We start from the raw sequence: 24,672 nt of genomic DNA on the forward strand, positions 1-24,672 counted from the left end.
TATAGTGCCTGCACAGTCCTCAAACACACCTAAATGTTACACCATATGTACATTTTTAACTCGTTAATATTTTAGAAACTGCCTTTAAAATGTAACCTATAAGCGTTTTAGAGGAGCGTGTACCTAACTCACGGGAGTGGAGCCCCAAATCATCTGTAACCCACAGTATGGATGTGCTGTACTATTGGGTGGAACAGCTACTGTACATTTGGAAGAATGGAAAATTGAGGTGAGGGAAGTTTCTTAGCTGTATTTGGTGATAACACAAAAATTTTTTCCCATGTGGTATAAAGTATATAGCAATGACCCCACCAATAAAGGTTACTGATCCTCAGTACCTGCAGCAGTATTTTTGATTTGTAAAGATGAGATCATTTTAAAATTAATAATAATAGATTTTGGATAAATGTATTAATTAAAAAAGCCTAAATGAACTCTGAATGAAATCTGTACTTGAAACATTTACTGTATATTAGGTATAGTTTAGACATAACAACTTTGTGGAATGTTCTGAAAATGTAATGTAGGCATGAGTGAGTGTCAGCGTATGTATAAATGTGCTTTGCAAGAAAATGGCACCCAATCTCATTACTTCATCTTTATGGCCACTGATGCCAGGATACTCTCAGATCCCCATAAGCAGGTTCAAAGAATGGTTCTTACATTATTACCAATATTTCTTGATGAAACCACTTTCCAGCTCAGTTATTCCACTCTAATTCATACCTTATTCGCATTACATTACTAATTATTATTTCATCACATTAATTTTCTTTTTGTTCAGTATTCTTCTGTATTTTGCTTTGTATAAATATGCCATCAACCGCAGATAACTTCATCATTTAAGAATAAATTACATTAGCTTCTAGATGTGTAAATAAACTGAGAGAACGTAAGATGCATAAAGATAATTCTTAATCACAATAATCATTTGAGTAGCTTCTTTGTTTAAAGTTAATGAAAATAAAAATGAACATCAGGCTGTGCAAGATCTATTTATAATGATGTGTGTCCATACTCGTAAGGACATGGAGCCTTTGGAACCTGACATGAAAGTTAGAATTGAGTTAAATAAGCAGGCTGAAATGCTCTCTGAGAGTCAGATTATAGAAACTCCTGCATCTCAGATATACCAAGACTATAAAAATATTTATCACATTTACTTGACCTCCACACGACTCATCTCAGTGGGACAGTCCTCATCTGACTCCATCTCATGAAATAAGTGTAAAGCTTCCACTGTTGTGTATTTTAAGTTCTCAGGCGCCTCCTCCACAGTAGAGCTGTCTGTTGCTGCCATTCTCTGTTTTCCCACATTGGGAGTGCTTGTAGGACTGGATGGGACAGGGTTTTGCACCCGGTACAATTCAGACTCCTGCTTCTCCTCACTCTCTGGTTTACTACTGGAACTCAACGGCTGTTCATGGCTTGCTAAGCAAGGAAGGAGATAAACTGTCCCAGTGCTGCACACTGCATTAACAAAGGTATATAAATCTTGATTTCCACTGTCTTTTAATAGGCAAGAAGAAATGGTGTATTGTACATCAGAACCAGAAAATAACTTTAGATTTTGCACATTTCCAGCATTCTGACTGAGATTCTTCTCAGTGTCACTATTATTATTCAAGCTTGTTTCCATCTTCTGCTCCTCAACATAATCTGAATTTTCCAGCTTTGGTATACGTTTGGATTCTTTTTCCTCCTTTCCAACTGAAACACTTCCAAAACTATCTTTTGCACATTCAATCTCCAGTTCACTATCGAAATCCACAGAAGTGAAGCTTTCTTCCAGGCTGATATCAAACTGCTGTTCCTTGAGATAGTGTGGAGAGATATATCCAAGGAAGGAACTGAAGAAATGATCGATTTCTTCCATATTGCTTCTCTGTAATGCAAAAAATCATGTTAAGATATATTTTTTCTCTTATTAACATGTTAAGCTAGTCTGAATCTGAAATCATGCAAGAGTCACACTCTCCACCCTTACTGATAACATACTGTACATAATACCTTGACATCTTGAGCTTTGACTTGCGCTTTGTGCAAAAGTTGTGTAAAATGTCATCATTACCTTTCCACTTCCTGTAATCTCCAGAAATACTGTATGCCCCTATCTCCCTTCTTTGCCTGCAGATTTCTTACAGCCTCTCATGTCTGTATCTGGTTCTGTGCAAAATTAATCCTAAAGCTGGGACACAATGGGAGGAGCAGGGGAGATACTTGGATTGATTGGTCATTTGAAGCCACGAGTTGGAATACAGCCCTAATTTCTATATAGAAGGATGGCCAAATGAAGCCAGCTAAACAGCTTTCAGTCATACAGCATAGTGGTTTGATTGGAACCTGCAACATGGCTGGTGTCACAATTTAAGTTTAGAGTGGCAAAATAAAAAAGAGAAATCAGAACTAAGTTCATAGTCATTGACTTCTATAAGATGTTGTTTATTCTTTTTCATCAAATCTTTTCTATATTACAGTCTGGAAAATCTGGTCATCCTGTTGTATAGTGTGTAATTACACATGCTTTAAAGTGAATAGGATCTAGATGCTAGTAAATAAACTAGATTCTATGGATCACTTATCAAAACACTGCAAATGGTGCTATTTTAAATTTTAGTGCTTTACACAAATAATAAAGGGTTACCTGAACATGGAGGAACATTTTGTGAAAAATAAAATGAATATATAAATACTGTAAATAAATGTGTTTTGAAATGTAACAATAAATAAAATTATGTTTGTGCATAAATTAATTAAATGAGCCTAGAAATATGTTTTTTGTTGCTTATTTCATTATATATTTATTTTATTATTTCTTTACTGATTTATTTTAGTGACAATGCTTGCTATGTGTAATTGTCATTTTCAGCCATCAAAGCTGAAAGAGTAGGCTCAATGAATATTGTGTTTTGATTGGTGAATCATCAGTAGCGGGGATGTTCACAGTCGCAGCTTTCCACATGCCTATGAGCTGCGGGATTCCTAAGAGAAAGAAAGCACATGCTCCAAGTTGTGACTGTGTGTGTTCGTGGCAAACATGAATGAAAGAAAAAGTTGGCCAGAATAGCACCAACTTAACTTACTATGTCCTACACACTCATCTTGTAGCTGGCGTCATTAGCTGATGATCACTGTACAGAATTCATATCCAAGCAAATTGATTATTTTCTGGAGACAAATGCATCCCCAGAGGTTTCTGCAGGAATACTCTGGGAAACTCTGAATGTATTTTTAACAGGACAGATTGTTTCATATCTTTCTCACAAAAATAAACTGGAAACCAAAAAGATGCCTGAGTCAATCAGCAAAATTACCAGCATAGATCTAGAATACGGCCGTTCTCCAAATGAGACACTTTATATAAGACAGGTTTTGCAATCAGAATGTAACCTCTTGGCTACTAAAGAAAGAGAACAGATCATCTTTAAATTGCAACATCATTATTGTGAACACAGAGAGAAGGCAAACGAGATTTTAACTCAACAACTCCACAAGCAGGAAGTCTGCAGTGCAATAGCACCAATTACCAACATAGATGGAGATCATAGACCATAAAAATATAACCCACACATTTAGAAAGCACTATAAGTCCTTACATTCCATTCACTCTAAATAAGATAAGACACAGTCTAATGAGTTTTTTGACTCATTACAGATACCACAGCTAGATACAGTACTCTTAGTGATGTGGAATTGGATAAACCTCTGACATTCCCAGAATTACTAGATGCTATAAACTCACTTCAAAGTGGGAATTTAGCCGACCATGATGGCTACTCAGTGGATTTTTATAAAATATTTTCAAATAAGTTAGCTCCACTATTATTAGCAATGTTTACAGAAGCTAAAAACAACAAAATTCTACCTCAAACTTTTTGCCAAGCATTAATTTCCATCATTCCTAAAAAAAATAAGGACTTACTATAATGTGCATCATACAGACCAATCTCACTCCTGAATAATGATGTTAAGATACTCTAAAAAGCTCTGGCCAGAAAGATTGAGAAAGTGCTTCCTTCTGTAATATCACAGGACCAAACCAGATTTATTAAAGGCAGACACAGCTTCTAATCTTCTACATTTGTTTGATATAATATATTCACCCATTAAATCTAAGAACTCGGCGATCTTATTATCTTTGGATGCAGAAAAAAGCATTTGTCATGGTTGAATGGGACTATGTATTCACCACATTACACAAATTTGGGTTTAGCCCAAACATATGTGCATAGATCAAACTACAGTAATCCCTCCTCCATCGCGGGGGTTGCGTTCCAGAGCCACCCGCGAAATAAGAAAATCCGCAAAGTAGAAACCATATGTTTATATGGTTATTTTTATATTGTCATGCTTGGGTCACAGATTTGCGTAGAAACACAGGAGGTTGTAGAGAGACAGGAACGTTATTCAAACACTGCAAACAAACATTTGTCTCTTTTTCAAAAGTTTAAACTATGCTCCATGACAAGACAGAGATGACAGTTCTGTCTCACAATTAAAAGAATGCAAACATATCTTCCTCTTCAAAGGAGTGCGCATCAGGAGAGAGAGGAAAGCAAACAAATCAATAGGGCTGTTTGGCTTTTAAGTATGCGAAGCGCCGCCGGTACAAAGCTGTTGAAGGCGGCAGCTCACACCCCCTCCTTCAGGAGCAGGGAGAGAGAGATAGAGACAGAGAAAAACAAAGTCAAAAATCAATACGTGCCCTTTGAGCTTTTAAGTATGCGAAGCACCGTGCAGCATGTCGCTTCACGAAGCACACAGAAGGTAGCAACATGAAGATAATCTTTCAGCATTTTTAGACGAGCGTCCGTATCGTCTAGGTGTGCGAACAGCCCCCCTGCTCACACCCCCTACATCAGGATCAGAGAAAGTCAGCGCAAGAGAGAGAGAGAGAGAAAGTAAGTTGGGTAGCTTCTCAGCCATCTGCCAATAGCGTCCCTTGTATGAAATCAACTGGGCAAACCAACTGAGGAAGCATGTACCAGAAATTAAAAGACCCATTGTCCTCAGAAATCCGCGAACCAGCAAAAAATCTGCGATATATATTTAAATATGCTTACATATAAAATCCACGATAGAGTGAAGCCGCGAAAGGCGAAGCGCGATATAGCGAGGGATCACTGTACTCTATACTAGTCTTGAAGCCTCAGTTTGTATTAAAAACATTATTTCAGACTACTTAAACTAGAATGTGGTACTCAACAAGGATGTCCCCTATCACCATTGCTTTTTGCAATCACCATTGAGCCATTGCCTGTTTTCTTTTGAAATGCGTCAGAGAGAAAAGGGATTTTCAGAGAAGGACTTGAAAAGAAAATATCATTATATGCAGATGATATTGTACTGTATATATATGACCTGCAAATTTCCATACAAGCATTACTAAAAGCACTAGCAGATTTTCAATAGATATCTGGACTCAAAATTATTTTGAATAAAATTGTGCTTTTTACAGTGAACCCTATAGCACACAATACATGACTAGATATCTTCCCATTTATTTTAGTATATCAGTTTAAATACGTGTAAACATCACATGTAAATATAAAGCTCTTTTTTAACAAAATTTTGTCTGTTTGCATGGAAAAAATTAAACACGATGTAAATAGATGGTCCACCTTCCATCTCACGTTAGCAGGAAGAATCAACATTTTTAAAATAAATACCCTTCCCAAACTTCTTTTCCTATTTCAAACCATCCCCATATACATTAACAAATCTTTTTTTAAGAAATTAGATTAAATTATAACCTCATTTATTTGGAATTCTAAACATCTGTGCATCCAATGGGTGACTCTACAATGATCTAATGTAGAAGGGGGCATGGCTCTGCCTAACTTTCAATGTTATTACTGAGGGGCAAATATATAGGCCATAAAGACCTGGGGCCTCATGTATAAACGGTGCGTAGGCACAAAAATGTTGCATAAGCTCGTTTCCATGCTCAAATCTCGATGTATAAAATCTAAACTTGGCGTAAAGCCACACACATTTTCACGGTAGCTCCAACCCCGGCATATGCAAGTTTTCTGCTCGGTTTTGCAAACTGGTGGCACCTAGCGTCAAAGCAGTGTTTTTGCTCCAGTGTGGTTTCCCTTTCTTTTTAGATCCACATGCCTGACAAGGCTTTATCATATACACTGAAACTAATCACATATTGTTTATTAGTTTAAGGCATCTGATTGTAATTAACCTGTAACAATCTATAATGGTCCACGGAATGGCCAAACTATTCCAAATACCATTGTTGCTTTAGCGTTGTTACTCTCACTGCACCTTCTTCTTCTACTTTCAGCTGCTCCCATTAGGGGTTGCCAGAGCGGATCATCTTTTTCCATATTACTCTCACGGCACCACTCGGAGCAGCTGATCGGAAAGAGAATTATCGGTATACAGAATCAAGCACACACTGCCTCAGCCATTTGCTATTTGAACTGCTCTCATCCGACAAACACTTCAGAGCCTTTCCTGCACGGACCTTGCGGTTCAGAAACAGTTTCATCCCAAGAACTATAAATGCATTCAATCAATCCATCAAGTGCTCCTTATAGAACTGTTTGTACTTACAGCTGTGTTTGGTGCACTCTCTGATGAGCTTAAAGTGGAGAAGGACAAACAAACTGTGATTGCCTTTACCTCACTACTAGCACGTGGGCTTATTTTGTTCAACTGGAAGAATCCCAAACCACCACTTTTAAGTCAGTGGGTAACTGATGCCCTATACTATCTGAAATTGGAGAGAATCAAATTCTCACTCAGAGGATCTGTTCAAATTTCTTTTTAAATGTGGTAGGATCTGATCAATAACATTTTAGAATAATCTTCTATATCGGAGAAAAGAATACTCTTCCTTCCTTGCTGCTTCAAAGATTTGCTTTGTTGGCTGGCTCTCCTCTCTTTCTATCTTCTGGGTTTTGTTAAGTTTAACTTGATTGTATGGATTGCTATCTGCTTTTAATGAAAAATAATAAAAACAAAATAATAAAAAAAGAATTGCCCCATATGGTAGCAACTTTATTTCAAGAAAATCCTAAGTTAAAATTTTTATTATTGTGTATTTTTTATTAGGTTTGTGTTTTGTGTATTTAATTTCTCTATGTTCATTCTTCTGCTATGTTTTACTGTATGTTTTTTGTGGTTGGCTCCCGAGAGGAGGGGGCACCTGTCCATCTCCATCTTGTGACTGTCCCCAACCCTATAAAGCCTGAGCAAACACACAGTCCCCTGCAGTACATTGCATTTACTAGGTGTTGGTGAGTTCTCTGTGACTTTGCTGTGCTTTCTTTGATTAACTGGGATTTGACCTCTTTTACTCTGTTTTTCATCTCTCTCTCTCTTTGGATTTAGATTGTAGGACTTGGTTGCTACTGGATTGACTATTTTTGAAGGTAACTCATTCTCTGCCTTTTGTGCTCCTTCGAGCTTCTTCTGTGACAGTGCATTTTGGAGATAAATCTTTTATTTTAAAAGTGTTATTTTTATGTCCTTTGTCATTCAAGCCAAAGACTGATGGACCCTTAATCTTGTGGAGCTTCTTGCAACATGTTTTTGGGAATTCTGTGCTAAGGAGCTCCCTAACTCATGACATTTGCGACTCAATTTGAAATAAAAGCAAATGCTCTACCTTCCCTTAATCAGATTTTGAACTGTTAACAGAGCATACAACCTCAGAACACAATGAGTGCTGAAAGCATGTCTCATATGATCCACTGCAGAATACCTTTACCACTGGTACTTTACTGCTCAAAGACTGATCTTTAATGGCTCATGAGATATAAAAGACATTCTCATTTATGTTTCATTTAAGAATCAACTTTGTCACAGATGTTTCTCCTAAATGCATTAAGAGAAATGGCTTCAGACAAAAAGAAGACATGAGATACAACTGAGTTCAAAATTAAGAATCTGGTTTGAAAATCATACTATAAATCGTGAGATCTCCTTCAAGTCCTGTTTTAACCCTTTATATTTATTACTTATATTTGGACTGAAGCCTTTATACAAGGTGACTTACAACATTTGAGATACAATCAGTTACCCTTCTTTTATTTCTCCCGTTGGAGCACATGCAAATAAAAGTGACTTGCTCATGGTCACACAGTGTCAGTAGCAGAAGGATTTGAACCCAGTGTCTCAGGGGCTGAGGTCCAAAGTCTTAACTACTGCACCACACTGTCTGCTTTTTCTTCTAGAATGAGTGTGATCTAACTGGAGCACAGGAATATAAATTAGAGAAACTAATGGTATTATTCAGAAGTAAGGGCTAGAGTTTTATAATCATAGTAAAGTGTCTTATTACCACAGACAACTGTCCATAAATTTCACTGTATATTAGGGAGTGCACTATTTCAACTGTAAAAAAATACGTCAAGGAACTTTATGAAAATCTGAGCCCACTGTGTGACTTTGCTGATATTCCAGAGAAGACACTTGTGAAAATACTATATTTTACTATACTATATTTTTTCTCATGAGAAAAATCTGAAAAGCATGAGACAAAAGAAAATGTCTGCACTTTATTTCTTTCTGATCTCATTGTTGTCTAGGAGAAACCAAAAAGTTATTAAGAAGATCTCTTGTTTGATTTTTCATTCTTATGGGAATGTTTCTGGGCTCAAAATACTGAAGATTACTAAATGTTGATGATGTCATTTGAGATGCACGTTATACTTTGTGGATTACATAATGGAACAAGTTGGCTTTGAACCCATGTGGTCCACAGGGTCTAACTATAGATATGTCACCTTATCATATCTTCAGGAAAAAATTAAAAAATGAAACAACATAGACTCCATCACTCTACAGACATTTTTCCAGGTAATAAGCAAGGGTGAAAATTTGAATTTTAAACTAATCATTCACATAAAGGTGATCCAGACCCAAGTGCACAGTTCTTTTAGGGGCTAATGTCACAGACCTGTAAACTGTTACAGAGATCATAAACAGTTTATATCTCCAAGTTACAAAATCAAAAAGAGCTATAAAATATATTTAGCAGTGTAAATTGTGATATGGGAGAAGGAGGATATCCTGAGGATAAATATACTAAAACATTTTTAATACTACAAAAATGATCCTGATGTATGTTATACAGAACAGAATTTTACAAACCATAGTTCTGGGAGGAAGAAACATATTTCTTTTAAATCAAAACTTAGAATTTGGTCTCAGGCCAGAAGTGCTTAAGTCCGCCTTGATCTTTTTAAAGAGTTAAAACCACAGAGCTAATTTTGAACATACCTTCAAAAGAAGTGGATCAATCCCACTGATTCTTGGTTTAGGAATTGAAGGTAAGACAAAGGCTTTAATCCTACCAGAAAAAAAAATCAAAGGATAATATTAAAGGTTTCCCCAGTAAAAAATGCTGATTTTTGTATCAGCCATATAATTATCATACCAATGTTGGTGTAGTAATTGCCCTCAAAAGCTCTAGTAATTATTGAAATTCCGCAATCCTCTAAATGCTGTTTCAATCCATTTCAAACACTGAAGCAGCTACAAAACACACATCACCTTATTAAAGCCCAGAGATAAAGCCATCATTCAGATCTCCTTCCTAGTCACGGAGATGAAACAATGTATGTAACAGAGACCTTTTCAAATGTATGCCATGAATGCCACAAAATCAGCTCATTATGAGAACTTTTGTAATGACTGAAAAACTTGTATTACATTAAAAAATAAATCTTCCAAGTAAATAATAAAAAATAAATCCCACACAAAACTGTTCAGGTACATCTGACACCTCAAAGGAAAAGACAAAAAAAAGTAAGTTAACATAAGAAGAAAACAGATGTCAAGTACAGGGATTAACAAAAATGTGCACGGAAAGCAGAATGATATAGTCAACCAGTATATTTGATTCAAATACAATTTCCAAAACTAGTTCCACTTAAGAATACCTTTCCTCGATTCTGACTTTTGTATATTTTTTAAGGTACATTTGTTCATTACATCTACACTGGTATGAATGAATATGTGTGTGTTTGTTACTGGTGCCCAGTTCAGTGTTGATTTCTACTTTGTGTGTGATGTTACCGGGGTACGGTCTGGCCCTCCATGACACCAAACTGGATTACGAAAGTTCAGAACAGAATGGATGGACAGAAGGACGTTTAAGTTGAATACTACACATGGTTCTGAAGAGAGCCATGCAGTTTAGGAGACGACAAATAATGTATGTTCATTAACTTGAAACATTTCCAATAGAAAGATGCTAAACATAAAGCGCAATTAAAATGTAATTGTTCTACTCAAAAAGGGCACAAGCACAACAGAATTAAAAGCAACCAGGACCAGAAGATGATGCATACTCAATATGAAAGTGTGCATTGGTAACTGTCTCCCAGTTAAGTTTAGGGCTCATTTCAAAATTCTCCTTATAAAACATATAAAGTCTTAACTGGTCAATACCCTGCTTACTGTACTTACCTGAACTTATTATTATTTACAAACCAGAGCGCATGTTAAGATCTCAAGATGCTGGTCTGCTTATGATTCCAAGGATTGATAAAATAACAGTCGGAGGTTGAGCTTTTAGTTACATTGCTCCTAAACTGTGGAATGGTCTGCAGGCTACTGTAAGAGATGCCCCTCCGGTCTCAGATTTCAAATTCTGGCTGAAGACTCACTACCGCAGTTTTGCACACACTGACTAGAATGCTGGTTAGCTGTGCATAGTTTATGTATGTTGTTTGTCATTAGTAATAAAATATAAGTAATATGATATTAATCAACTGTTACTAACCGCACCCTATTCTTTTCTCTTCTCTATACCCTCATGTGGCACATGGTGCCACTGCTATACAGCCAAGTTGTTTGCCTGCCTGTGGAAAACTCATCCCAGATAAAAGAGTACAGAATCACAGAAGGGTAGAAGGGTCCTTTTATCAGATTGGCCGACCCCGCACTTGACTCAGCTGTAAAATGGCCAATAGGAGGGAGGCGGCTTGCAGGCAAAGGTCTACATGACTCTCTGTCTGGCTTGTCTCTGGCTCCATTTCTGCAATCTGGCTGTTGTTCTACAATTAGCTAATGGCCAGCTATTGTTGTTTTCCATTTATGGTACTTACTTTCAACTTTATTTTTGATGTGTATGGACAAATCTGTAATCTCATATGTAGTAGTTCTGTATTTAGAGAGTGGTACGATCTATTCTGGCATTTTGCTTTGAAAGTTGTCACGGCGCTGAATGCCTGCAATTTGTGAGGAGTGATGTACAAGAACAAAGGAGCATTTATTATATTATTGTATTTCTGAGATGGCAATGATAGATTGGCCATCTAGCTCTATGAAGAGGATGACTTGTGTTCTGTTTTGTTTATAGCATTTACCCCATTTTTAGACATCCATTGCACACCCAACCTGCCTGGAAAGGGATCTCTCTCTGAATTGCCTTTTCCAAGATTTCTTCCAATTATTTTCCCCCCTACAAGTTTTTGTTGGGAGTTTTTTTCTTGTCCTTTTAGGAAGTCAAAACAGGGCCTTTTAAAGCCCATTTAAACATTCACTTTGTGATTTGAGCTATACAAGAAGTAAATTGTTGTTGTTGTAAACATTCACTTTGTGATTTGAGCTATACAAGAAGTAAATTGTTGTTGTTGTAAAAAGTCAGAAGTCGGAATGTCACAAATAGACCTAAACCAAAACACTTAACATAAGTTGTAGTCAAGATACTTTGCCAAAGATTTATAACCCAAAAGACTATTTGTACACCATTAAACAACAAGAAAGACTGATATGGTATATCCACAAACTTGTCAATGATGTTGACTTATATACTGTTGCATTTGTGATGTCAAACGACTCAATTTCCAGTATCATGTCCTCTAGTAACTGGACTGTGCATGATGGGCACCGTTAGTCAAGACAGAGATTCAAAATATAACAGAAATTAACAAGACTAAAGGAAAGTTAGAAATTCTCTATACTTGATAACAAGAGGAAAACTATACAAGCGCAGATAACAAATTAGGTGCAAAAAAAGTATAAAACGTATTATCATTATATTAATTTTTTTTATATATTTGTGTAACTGATCCACACATCCTATTGCGATCAGCCACCCTAACCCTAAACAACAGAGAATGTTATGAAGAAGTGAAAATTACAAAGTTTATCATGTAACTGCAACACACAAATGAGATATGACCAAAAAGAGAAACACAAAGTGATAAATTAAAAAGAAAATCAGCACAACTGCAAACAGTTTGTACCTGCCTACACTGTTCAGCCTATTTGCATACCAAAGTACTGTACAAAATGCACTCTCTTTCACCATTCATCTCTTTTCATCATTCATCATCTCAAATATTTATAGCTAAATATTTCTAAGACAAATGATATGGTTATATGTCTCAGGTGCTCCCTGCTTTGATTGTCTCAACTTTAACTAAAGGATAGACATTGGAGATGGTAGAGCACTACAGACCATCATTGATAATAGAATAAACTTTGATCTTAACACAGAACAAATTTGTAAAAAGAGGCAGGCATGACTTTTCTTTCTTAGGAAATTCTACTGTTTTAATGACATTGTGTTTATAAGCCATCTATTATTAAATTTTTTGTAAATTGGTTTGGAAACCTCAGTCTTAGGAATATCTACCATCTTAACAACATTGTAAAAATTAGCAGCAAAATTATGGGTTCGCAGCTAACCTGTGTCACTGGACTGTATTAAAACAGGTATGAAAGAAGGCTGACTCATTTCTGTCAGACAGTTGCCATTCAATTTTTCCTTAATTTCAGATGCAATTGTAATTAGGCTGTAGATTTAAGTTTCTGAGAGTAAGCACTCTTTTATTCCTAGAGCTATACGCATTTTGAATGCTGTTACTTTTAGGGATGTTGCTAAATTCTAAATTATTACTTTGTGTTTTGTTGAAGGTAATTATTCTTCTTTCTACTAATCTTGAGTGTCTGTATATTTGATAACCCTGATAACCCTGGTTGTCAGTTGTTTCTTTATTTTATTGGATATGTGAACAATGTCTTATGTTTATGTACTTTCCTGCTGGAAACAAATTTCCTTCTGGGATAGTAAAGTCTACCCAACCTAACCTAACCCTCTCTTTCTTTATTATATCCTCTTACTTTCACCACTGAGACTTTTTCCAATTCACCTTTTGACTCCAGCCTTAGTAAACCTGTCTGTGAGATGGCTTTAAACTCCTTCCCAAAGTCATTTGCCACTAAGCCCAGAATTACTATGAAATCAAGTGTGGTTCTATAAATTCTCCTGGCAGTTTCTGATACCAGTTTACCTCTGCATCTTTCACAGCCTTTAAAGTTACAAGTTTCTTAGGCAATTCCTGGGTTGCCTTACCTAAAAGGGCCACACCATTCTATTATATTTACTCAGAGAACATGTGATGCATTCTGATAGGTTAGATGGAAACAAATTGACTCTGGCAAACCCTGCCTGCCTTTCCCACTTGAGGGGATAGAAGGGCTTCAAGGGTGATTTTAGAGTTCACACTAAATTTCCAAGTCTACTTTTAAGTCTGGGGTCTTATATTATTAAGCTTTATTGTTAGTGCTGCAGTTTGTAAAGTTATCAACAGTAAACAGTACATGTGGGTTACAGTATTTCTGTTTTCAGTGAATCTTTAGAATTCATAAGTAATTTTACCAGCATCTCAAACACAGAGATGAATAGCCACTTTACTGATGCTGTATAATCATAATTAAAACTAAAAGAAGCCTTTGTTAATGGTCTTGTTGCATTTTAGTGAATGAGTATGTGATAAGAGGTCTGTGGCGAAGTGCTATTTAAATAAATAATCAAGTACACTATCATGCAGGCTCCAAGAGTGTGCCACTTCAAGGGTGATTGGGGTGCTTGGCTGATCGTGCATTCACGTACTAATGAGAGCGGGTCAGTCAGATGCTTCATTCATTCCTTGGAGTAGGTGAAGGACAGAACCTGAACCCAGTCAGGGCTATATACACAACGGGGTCAAAAAGACAAGATCATATAAAATCAAAAGATCAAGAGGAGTGGAAGAAGAAAGAGACAGGATGGTGAGAAGCCTGTCCGGTAAAGAATGCAGGTAGGTGGTTGGGAGTATGCCCCAGGAAGTAAGCAATAAGTCTTTATTGGATCAGGGATGCAAGGGATGCCAGGAAAGTGAGAAGGGAGACGGGAGGACAGCCAGCTCTGAGGGGTCTGGCAGACGCCAACGGAGGCAACGAAGATGGGGATTGGACTGGAGGACAGCAGCTGCATGTGTCTCCATCAGCTCAGCAAGTGAGCCACGGAGACAGGAGAATGGAAGTTGCCCTGGGTTCACTTAGAACAATGAAGAGAAGAGCAAGGACCTGATGACTGTGTTGTTTTTATTATAGTTTTATCATTGGATTATTTATGGAATTTTAACTTGCAGACTGTCACTAATTTTATTGAACTATTTTTTATCGAAGATCTTTTTGCACTGCATTTTGGACACTGTTTGCTTTTAATAAAAGCACTTAAAACACTTTGCGCCAACCCCTGGTTGACTCTGTGTGTTCTCATTTGCCCAGCTCATCCATGGGTATGTTATCAATGGTTCCAGGTTCAAGAGACTCCTCGAAGGAATCAGGGATCATGGAGCCAAATCACACCATCAGAGTAATAGATGCATTTTTGCAATACATAAACTAAAATATTACTATATTTTGGCTTCATTATCTATACCAGCTTCTGGAATTCAGTACCAGTTCCGAAAAGGTTCTGAAGAAAATAATGGATAACTTCAAACCTCCACCCATCTTACTGGTGCACTGCACAATTATGTGCGTCCCTGATGCACTGTGTCATCGCACTGCATCCCTCTTAGAGCATACACTGTGCATTGAAGTCCCCCTTGAAGTCTGCAGCATGTCAAAGCATGCTGGTCCCTGTCTACTCTACCCTGTGTCAGAGGTGGGTGGGTTTTGGGGGTTGGGTGTTGAAAGCTGTTGTTTACTTCCATTACCAAAAATACCAAAATGTTGGTATCCTTCATTTTAAATTTTGGATTTGTCAGTACTTTTTCAGGACCAGTATACCTCAGACTCCTAGTGGGCATATGCAAGAATGTGACACTTCTAACACTCAATACTCCCAGGGATCGCTCTTCCATGGGCTTGCTTCTGTTTCTACCAGGACAGTTTAAATCTAACTACAATTCTTACTTAATCAGTATTTGTTCTTTCTGAGCCTACTTATTTCATTACAGGGTCATGAATGGCCAAAGTCTGTCCTTACTGTATTGGACACATGACTAGGATGTGGCTCTGAACAAAGAATACTGATACAGGTAGGGGGAATTTAGAGTAGGAAATCAATTTGGGTCTAACATCATAGGTGAGTGAGAGGAAAAGATGAGGTTTTAGATGAGAGGAGAAAGTGCCAAATACTGTAGATTGTCATGCATTTATGTTTGTTGGGATACTGGGGGCACCTGAAGGGTTGGATTACACCATATACAATAACAATTTACGTTCCTGTTCCCAAAGACAAGTGACATTACATCTGGTCCCTTCTCACTCCTCCCCTTAAACACATAAAAGAGGATCAACAGAGGAAGTTGTTGTCAGTTGACTGGCAGCAATCCTGTGTAACGTACTGTATATCTGTACCTGGTGCTATTTTTGAGAAGGGTCTTGCACCTACCACATATTAAGTAGAGTTTTCCCAGTTGATGTCAACTCTTTTTGTCTCAGTTGTGTTTCTTTTATAATATATTGACCAGGCACATGTCAAACTCCAAACTGCTGAAGTTAGGAGGCATCAGACCTAACCTTCGTGCTACTTTATGTACCAACTGAATATGGGTCATTATTACATGTTTTACCTGAGCCTGTTAATTAAAGCACAGTAATTTATATTTTAAGGTCATCTCAAGTCAAGTTTAATTCTTCTACCTCAGCTTCATTCTATTTAAAGAGAGAGAAAGGTTGCGGTATGCTCTGATATCACATTACTACACCCACTACATAATGAACCACCTGGATTGGGACCAGAGTGCAGCGGGTTACACCTCAGCACCACACTGGAACAATGTGAGTTTTTTTTTACTGTGGCTGGTGTACCCATCCTGCCACAAACCCCAAAGCTCTCCTGCTTGCTAGGCTGGATGCAGATTAACGTCATACCCAGGACGAAGCTAATGCAGGTTATGGGCCTTTAAAGTTTTTTTTTTTTAACACATTACGGGTAAATCTGTGCAACTCTGTTAACTTCAGTGGAGAACAAATAAAAACAGCACCCTAATCTGAGACATTCAATAAAGTAGGCTAATTTCTTATGGGACATTTTCGCACTTTAATAGAGTGGTTAGTGGTGTTGCTGTTACAGGCTTGGTCACTGTCTGTATTAGGGTTACATGATCTCTTGGTTCTTTTCAGGTACTCCTATTTCATCCGACATTTTCAAAGCATGCAGGTTAGCTTAATCCTAAATTGGTCCAGAATGACCAGGAGTATGACTTTGCCCTTAGACGAAGTAGCATCTCACCCAGGGTTCTTTGCACATAATTTTACTTGGATAGAGTGTAGCTCCCAATTATCCTATAATGGAAGAAGAGTGTTCAAAAATTTAATCAATGAACTTTTTGGACTGACTTGTATATTTTCAAAATATCTTTCATGTTTTCTCAGTTATTTTATGTCCATTGTACTGTATTCCAGCGTCTCAGTCAAATTGTTAACTATTTATATTGAATTAATTTAAAAATATAGAAAATCAGAAATACAATAGATGAAAATGTTCATTGAAGAAAAGTCTAATCTTTAACTAGAGAGCTCATATTGCCTCCATCATGAAGGTTAATCAATATTGACATCTAGTGGAAGGATTGCAGCAGCATTACAACCAGATAAAAACCCGACCATGTCCTATTTATGCAGGAACAAATCTCTTACACACAAGTTGAGAAACTCATGAACATGTTGTGTTAATTAATTTACTTTACCTTTTTCCATGAAAAGCCCCACCAAGTCCAATAACGACTATTGCAGTTATGCTTATTCCAATTGTCAGATTTAAGGCCAGCAATGTGCCTGCAAAAACAAAAGAAAAGCAAACTGATTTTATGTGTCAATAACAATATTTCTAACAAACATGGAATTTGCCTTTGCTTCTTCTGTGTTTGCTCACTGGAAGTTAATAAGTCTTGGTTTGTGATTTGTCTTCTTTCATGCTCAGTTATAATAATCCAATTTCTTAACAAAAAGTCAATAAATGCATTAATGTAGCTGTTCATCTTAATAGACTTGCACACATGTAGACCTGTACAGCTTTAAACGGGGGTTTCCCCATTGACTTTCTATCACATTGTTTTTTTTTGTTCATGCCTAAAATATAGAAACACCTAAGTGAACTTCCTCAGAAAACAGCAAAACAAGCAAATTAGACTAATTATAAAATATTGTAAAGATTTTTAGTCCTGCATGACACCATCATGATTACTACATCTATCAGAAAAAGAAGGTCAGCACATGGCGTAGTAGGTAATGCTGCTGCCTCATGGTTCCATGTGGAGTTTGCACATTCTCCCCCTATTTTTGGTGGGATTTCCTCCCACATACCCAAAGAGGTTCTGATTGGGTTACCTGGCAGTTCCAAACTGGCACCTTTGAGACTCTGAGCATGAATAGGAGTGGCACCCTGCCCAAGGCTGTTTCATACCGTGTACCCAAGATAGACTCTTCCTTATTATGACTCTAATTTTGTTTAAGTAGGTTTTAAATGGAAAGCTATATATTTGTGTTTTTCTATACTATAAGGCATCTTGGCATTGCATAAACAATGCCTCAGTCCCACTGTTTTACTCACTTTCTCTTCCCATCCTGTTTTTCAAACCTTAAAAAATAATGAAACACTATTAACCATTTTATATTTTTATAGAACATCCTCGAAATTCAAATAATCCCTTAAATTAAACCTTCCAGAAGTGACAGATGATTCTAATTGAATTCCTTCTAATTAGGTGTCCAAAAGAAACAGATTTTTTAAACCCCCTGGCACAGCAAATATGAAAAAGTATCAGGTTTTGACATAATAAACTTCAATATGTTGTGATCAAAAGGAGTGTACCCCAGAGCCCTGGACTCGAGACTCAAATGCACGTATGCAGTGAAGAGTTCAAATCAAGTGAAATTTTGTTATATAAAAGTACCTTTCACAGGTTTTTTCTATCTAGCTCACAATTAACCACAATATAATAACGAATCTCCTCAACTCTCCTCTAGGTAAGTCTTGCTCTCTGCCTCCTGACTCCAACTCGCCTGGGTGAGGCAGAGTGGCCTCCTTTATACCAGACCTGGGAGTACTTCCCGTGTTGCCACATTACACCGAGGAAGCACTTCCGGATCTGGCGGAAGCCTCACAAATTAAGGACAGCCATTCCCTGAAGCACTCCCTGGCACAACCCTGCAGGGCTGCCCCACAGGACTACAACTCCCAGTATGCCCTGCAGTTATGGATCTATGTACACCAACCCAGGAATGCTTTCACCAAGCGCACTGGAGGTCCATGGAGTCTTGGTATGCTACTTCCCTAAATCCATCCACTGGTCTGACCTCCCATCCGGGCAAGGTTCTTTTGTTGAATCCCACCAGGATGCTAGTCCATCAATTTTGGCATGGCATGTCTAGCTCCTGGCTGAGATAGGACATGCCCTGCCCCTGAGTGTACAGGCGAGGAAACAGGACCAATCCATCCTGGCCTATCCACTACAATGTATATTTGACATTCAAAAGTTAATTTCCATGTAATATTTCATATATCTAATAGATGGGAGTGCTGACGTAAATTTCACTCACATAACTTCATTCTAGTGTAATTCCACCTCTTTCTACTATTGCAAGCAGTGTAATTCTACATACACGATATGTACAATGTATACAGTATGTATAATGTGAAATGGTGCCTGACTGGCAAAAGTACCAAGTTTAGAACTGGCACTAGCAGGGCACAAGAACACTGGTGAAGAAAAGAGTCTGTCAGCTTGCCAATATAGGGAAAGAAAAATCCATTGCAACATGTCTGTCCATAAGTTAACTTTAGCATCAATATTTTTTTCTGAGACAGAAAGATATCCTCTGCCTCTGAAGATATATGCTTGACTTGCCTTTACTACCAATGCCAAACGTTTTATTTTACCATATGTACCATTTTTCATGTTTTGATGTAATTTAAGCTGTTATGCTCCAGGAAATGTTTCACTAATCCAGTTCCTGCAAAATATTGATGAACCACCCTTTAACTCTTCCTCCTTTAAAATGTCCCCATTTGTGGACATCATAGGCTCACAGCTCCCCCAGAGTTTTATTTTCTCCAAGGAAGCTGCTGACTACATTCTTTGTTTTTCTCTACTCCAACTGGCCATAGCTCAATGATAATATTAATGGAATATATTATTCTGATCTTTTTGAGTCAAACAGTTTGATTCATTATACTTTGTGTATAACAAAAAGGGATCTCAATATGTCACACTTATTACTTAGTACCTTTTTGATTTTTCAGATGGTATAAATTTTGTAATCGGTCTGCTCCATTTGCTCCAGTGACCAGAATTTTTTCTCTTGATAGAAAAATCGAATGCTTTAAAATGACACATCGCTTTTATTAAGCAATGCTTAGACTATAACTAATTTACATGTTAGGACACATGTTAAAGGTAATGATGAACAACTCTGTATAACACCATTACAACACAACCATGCTGAATTCCCAATGGAATAATGCCATGAAAACAAAAGTTTTTCTTCCCTACAGAAAGCATGTTTACAGTATTGCACTATTATTTATCCAATTTAACTTAACATTTTTTTGGTTTCTCCATTTCCTGTCAGCTCCTTTAACTGTGGACTGTTGACCACCTGTCCTTCAGATCATTGCCCACTTCCCTTGTAATATTATTTGTTTGCAGTCTGTTTAATTCTACTCTGGTGCCCACACTTTTATGTGTTGAGTCTCTCGAACCACTTCCTTTGTTTGTTATTGTTTAGCTTCAGCAGTCACATTTTTCGTTGACTTCCTATTGTTATTCTTAAGTTTTAGTTCTTTGTAGGTATTTAATTGTCAAGTCTTTTATGTTAAAAAAATGTTTTTCATTTTGAACTTTTCATTTTAGGCATGCTGAAATGCACCTTTTATGCTATTCATATCTGCTGCTAAAAAATTTTATATTAGCTTTTCTTTTAAATAAACATTTTGGTTGCCATGATCATATTTCCCCCTGTATGTATGAATGACCTAATGTCCTAATTGCCCATCTGACTCATTACATACCCATTACACAAAAACCAGAGTGTGCATTTTTCATGTTCTTACAAGGACTATGTCCCTGGCTTTAGTTTTGCTCATTGTTATTTGTTTTCTTAATGTAGATGGCTAGACGGATGAACTGGCATTCTGAGCAGGAGAGAGTGTGGTCCCTTACCTGGACGAGAGGCCCTAAGGGAAGGATTTGAATAGGCATCCCAGGTGGGATGGTTTATGGGTAGCTTTCCTGGTCAAGAAGATATATTGGAAGGACAGGAAAATACTGTCTCTTGGGGCCATGTAGTCCCCACCATATACCAGGTGTTTGGTTAGAGCCCCCATTTGTACAGGGCACCTTGGGAATTATAGTCCTGATGGAAAGCCCTGTCTGGGTAGATGTGTGCCACCAGAGGGAGCTGTGGGGAGAGGACACATTTTCAACAAGTTCTGCCTGACCCTGAAGTGCTACCAGAGTGTAATCGTGTGACACAGCAAGTGCTCCTTGGTCTGCCACAAAGAAGCTGCTCGACCTCATCCAGGTGAATTGGAGTCGGGAGGTGGTGCAGATTGACAAAAATCCAATAATTTTAAGGCTATGGTCATTTTTATTATCGTTTATATGAGTATTTTATAGATTCCTCAATTTTATGTTTTCTTAGTAGCTGAAATAATATTGTTATTAGTTGCTTGGGCTATTGCTACCACATTTAGGAAGTCGTTGCAGCATGATGGCCATTTTCTTTGATGAAAGCCCAAGTTTCTGGATTTTGTGGAATATTTGACAAGTTCAGTGTCTTAAAAATGAGTCAGGATTTTCTAAGTATGAATTCTGGTTTGTGTTTTGGGCTTGATCACTATTTTTGACCTTCTGTTTTATTGTATAGGCTCTGATCCATTATTTTTAGTTTTGCCCTTAGGGTCTACTATATTTCTATCACTGGAAGTACAATTTCCAGAATTGTGACTGTTTCTGACATTGTTTTAGTCTTTGTATTATAAGTGACTGTAGACACCCCCAAAGTTTTATTTTCTCCAATGAAGCTGCTGACTACATTCTTTGTTTTTCTCTACTCTAATTGGCCATAGCTCAATGATAATATTAATGGAATATATTGTTCTGATCTTTTTGCGTCAAACAGTTTGCTTCATTATACTTTGTGTATAACAAAAAGGGATTTCATTATGTCACACTTATTACTGAGTACCTTTTGATTTTTCAGATGGTATGACCATTGTAATTGGTCTGCTCCATTTGCTCCAGCGACCAGAATTTTTTGATTTGCAGCGGACTCTCACCATGTAATTTCCTGATGGAAGATCTATTAATTCCATGCATGGTTCCCGTAGAATACCCTTTTCCTGAAAAAAGAAGAAAATATGATGTATGAAGAGAAAGGATAAGCCTGGGTTATTTTAGCTGAAATGAAAAGTAGTTTGAACAAGATCAATGCCATGCATAAATCTGCTATGATTTCAGTCCTGTTTATATCCATTTACTTTCTGGAATGAACATTATATCAAATTTTTGCCTATCCCTGTCTGTGACTTTAATCAGGTACACCTCCAAATCAGCCTCTTTAGGAACTTTAGTCAGCCTCAAAATGGTGCTACACATGAAAAACTTTTGGAAAAGACACAAAATATTTAGAACCATCTTAAAATGTGATTCTAGCTGGAAAATAATGTTACGCTTTGCTCGCCCACCCCCTCGCCCACAGGGCGTCTCTGCCGGTCACGTTGTGAAGGGGCGGTCTGAACACACGCTAAGGAGATGCAGTTGGATCAGCTGCTAGCTTGCTGCTGCTGCTGCCGAGCTGCGTGTTCTGCTTCTCGCACTGCAAGTTGATCATTTAAAAGCCTGTACAGCAGCTGTCCTTTTGACTCACTGCCTTGTCTCGCGGGACGTTAAAGTGTCTCTGAGAAAATCATGTATCGTCCCCTTCAAAGCCTTCCAAGATTTTTTGTGGAATAGAGAGAGATGAATTTCTGTGACTCAAAAAACTTGTTGCGGGATATAAAGAGTTATAAAGAGGGTTCAAAGACAAATCATAATACTAACTTACTTGCCAAAATATCTATCCTGGTAAAGGTTATGGGAACTCGCAACCTGTCTCAAAGCAAAGTTTGCAAAGCAGGTAACTATCCCAATCACAAAACACACATACATACCCCTGGCCAATTTAGAGTCCCCCATCAAAATTTCCTTGGACTGGGAGAGAAAATCCATCAATATGAGCAAATGAGGAGCATGCCACCATAGTGGCAAGTTAATTGGAACAGCAGAATATATTTGTGACCTTTTGTTTATTTTGTTTTCAACCTTATTATCTGACTTTGAAGAAAACAGATGCATGTATCAGGGACGTTATATTAAGGTCATGCAACGCCTTACATATCTACAGTACCCTAGCTGCATTCCTGTTTATGTACTATATAATAAAATATGTATTAATATATACACCATGGGATTCTTATATGTTCTTTGTCTTATCCGGTTTCCATAGAGGAGCTGACCCTAAGGGCATTGCTACCGTAAATTCTAACAGCTGCAAGTCTGACTAGTAACTTGATGTGGAACAGAATAAAACAAATACCCTTATCAAATACATAATTCTGGAAGTTTCCTTGAGCATGGAGAGAATGCTCTTTGAAGTGCTAGACATGGTACTGAGCAACAGTGTGATGTGTAGGACCAAAACATTAAGAATAAAGATTCCTCTTTTACTTTAGCCTTGGCATTTATTACCTGTCACATATTAAGGTGACTAGCTAAACTTAATTTTGCGAAACTATAAATATTAAACTTGCATTCTCATTACTTAACAACAGCTCTAGTCAATGTTCTTAAATAGCACATATAACATTGCTGAAATTTTAACACTTAAAAGAAAGTTTTGTTCCACTCACCTTCCACTCTTCAGGCTCAGATGACAGTCGAAATTGCAGCTCATAAATTAATGTGAGCCATCCAATGTCTACATCAGCTGTCTCAGGAGCCTGCCAGGTTATGACCACTGTCTTCCCCGATTCTCCAAAGCTGTCATTTGTAATTTTGTATGAGATATTCACAGGTGGGTCTGGTTCAACTGTAATGAAAGAAAACAATAAAAAGTTCACTATTTCTGTCTATCACTTATCTGCAAATAGAAACAGCTAACTTCAATTTTGTTAACATACCCTTTTAACTTTAATTAAGATTTAATGTAAAGCAAATTTCTTTAAGTTATAAATAATAATTACAACTGTGTATTTATTTAATTAAGAAGACCCACATATCTAAATTGAAGAGACTGAGAATTGCAAAAATTAGCACATTCATTACATCTGAATTTAAAAATTGAATCAGTGGTCTTGTCTTTTGGTTTTCATTGTGCCCTCTAGTGGTCTTGTGGGACGTTAGCTGCATCAGAAAAACTGGTGCTTCTTTGATATACTAAGAGACTTCTTGTGAGTATCTGGTGTCTTGCATACATCATATCTATAAAAATATTCACCTTCCTTAAACTATTAATATTACACTGCTGGCATCAAGTGCCAGAATGGATCCTTATGCTCTTTACATGGCTCTTTCAGGTGGCTTGCTATCCTTCAAAGACTGTATGCTGTTACCACACTAGAAAAAAATCTGTTTGTGATAATGTAGGCTTAATATTTTTTATAGGCACCCCTGCCACTGGTGATGGAATGCCAGCTCATACTATGGATGACTCAGCACTGGGTGATGCAACTTGTCAGTGCCGTTACAATATGTTCCAGTATGAACAGAGGCCCTAGGCTATTCCACTTATGAGGCCCTTTCACCTTCCATTTTTAAGTTTGTAAATTACATGAGAGATAATAAAATTTTGCTAACAATTTGAATGTAGGACCCTCTTGATCTTGAGGCCCTAGGCTGAAGCCTAGTTAGCCTATAGGAAAATCCAGCCCTGAGTATGAAATATTAATGCATCTAATTTCTTTTTTTCTCATTGTAATGAAAGTGCAAAAACAAAATTTTACCACCTTACCCAGCCATCAGGTCTCTATATCAGCTTTTTAAATGATCAAATCATTGAGAACCACAGCCTGTCCCAACAACAGGGGGAGCAAAGCAGGTCACATCTCATGATGAGGCCACACTTTCATAGATAATTGTCAATTTAAAATGGAAAACAACTGATTTTGTAAGTATTCATCCTCTTCATATAATACTTGGACAAATATTCATTACCATGAATTTCTTGTACTACTTTAACACATGTGCATGCTACTATATCTGCAAAATTTTCATTGCAAAGTCAATCAGCTTTCAAATGTAATCAATTGGACTGATGAAAAGTCAAAGAGAAGGCCACTCAGGAATACCCCTGGCCCATTGTGGTTTTGGTTGGATATTTGTGGTTGTTTTTATAATTTTACTATGTTTTGTTTTCTTGCAAATTAATGTTATTTAT

At 37.3% G+C, this 24,672-nt stretch overlaps 1 protein-coding gene across 1 annotated transcript in view; it reads right to left on the minus strand.

Moving 5' to 3' along the window:
* Positions 1–551: 551 nt before the first annotated feature.
* The window catches only part of LOC114651181 (prolactin receptor-like), a 35,403-nt gene continuing 11,282 nt past the window's right edge, over positions 552–24,672 (minus strand). Inside the window, exons 3-7 of the mRNA XM_051926222.1 lie at positions 23,147–23,325; positions 21,445–21,598; positions 16,944–17,031; positions 9,244–9,313; positions 552–1,885 (exon numbers count right to left, since the gene is read on the minus strand). Coding sequence (XP_051782182.1) covers positions 1,160–1,885; positions 9,244–9,313; positions 16,944–17,031; positions 21,445–21,598; positions 23,147–23,325 — 1,217 coding nt within the window. The 3' untranslated portion in view covers positions 552–1,159. The remainder of the gene's footprint in view (positions 1,886–9,243; positions 9,314–16,943; positions 17,032–21,444; positions 21,599–23,146; positions 23,326–24,672) is intronic.

The sequence above is a fragment of the Erpetoichthys calabaricus genome, chromosome 4 (genome assembly GCF_900747795.2).
Source record: "Erpetoichthys calabaricus chromosome 4, fErpCal1.3, whole genome shotgun sequence".
In the NCBI taxonomy this organism is placed as follows: domain Eukaryota; kingdom Metazoa; phylum Chordata; class Cladistia; order Polypteriformes; family Polypteridae; genus Erpetoichthys; species Erpetoichthys calabaricus.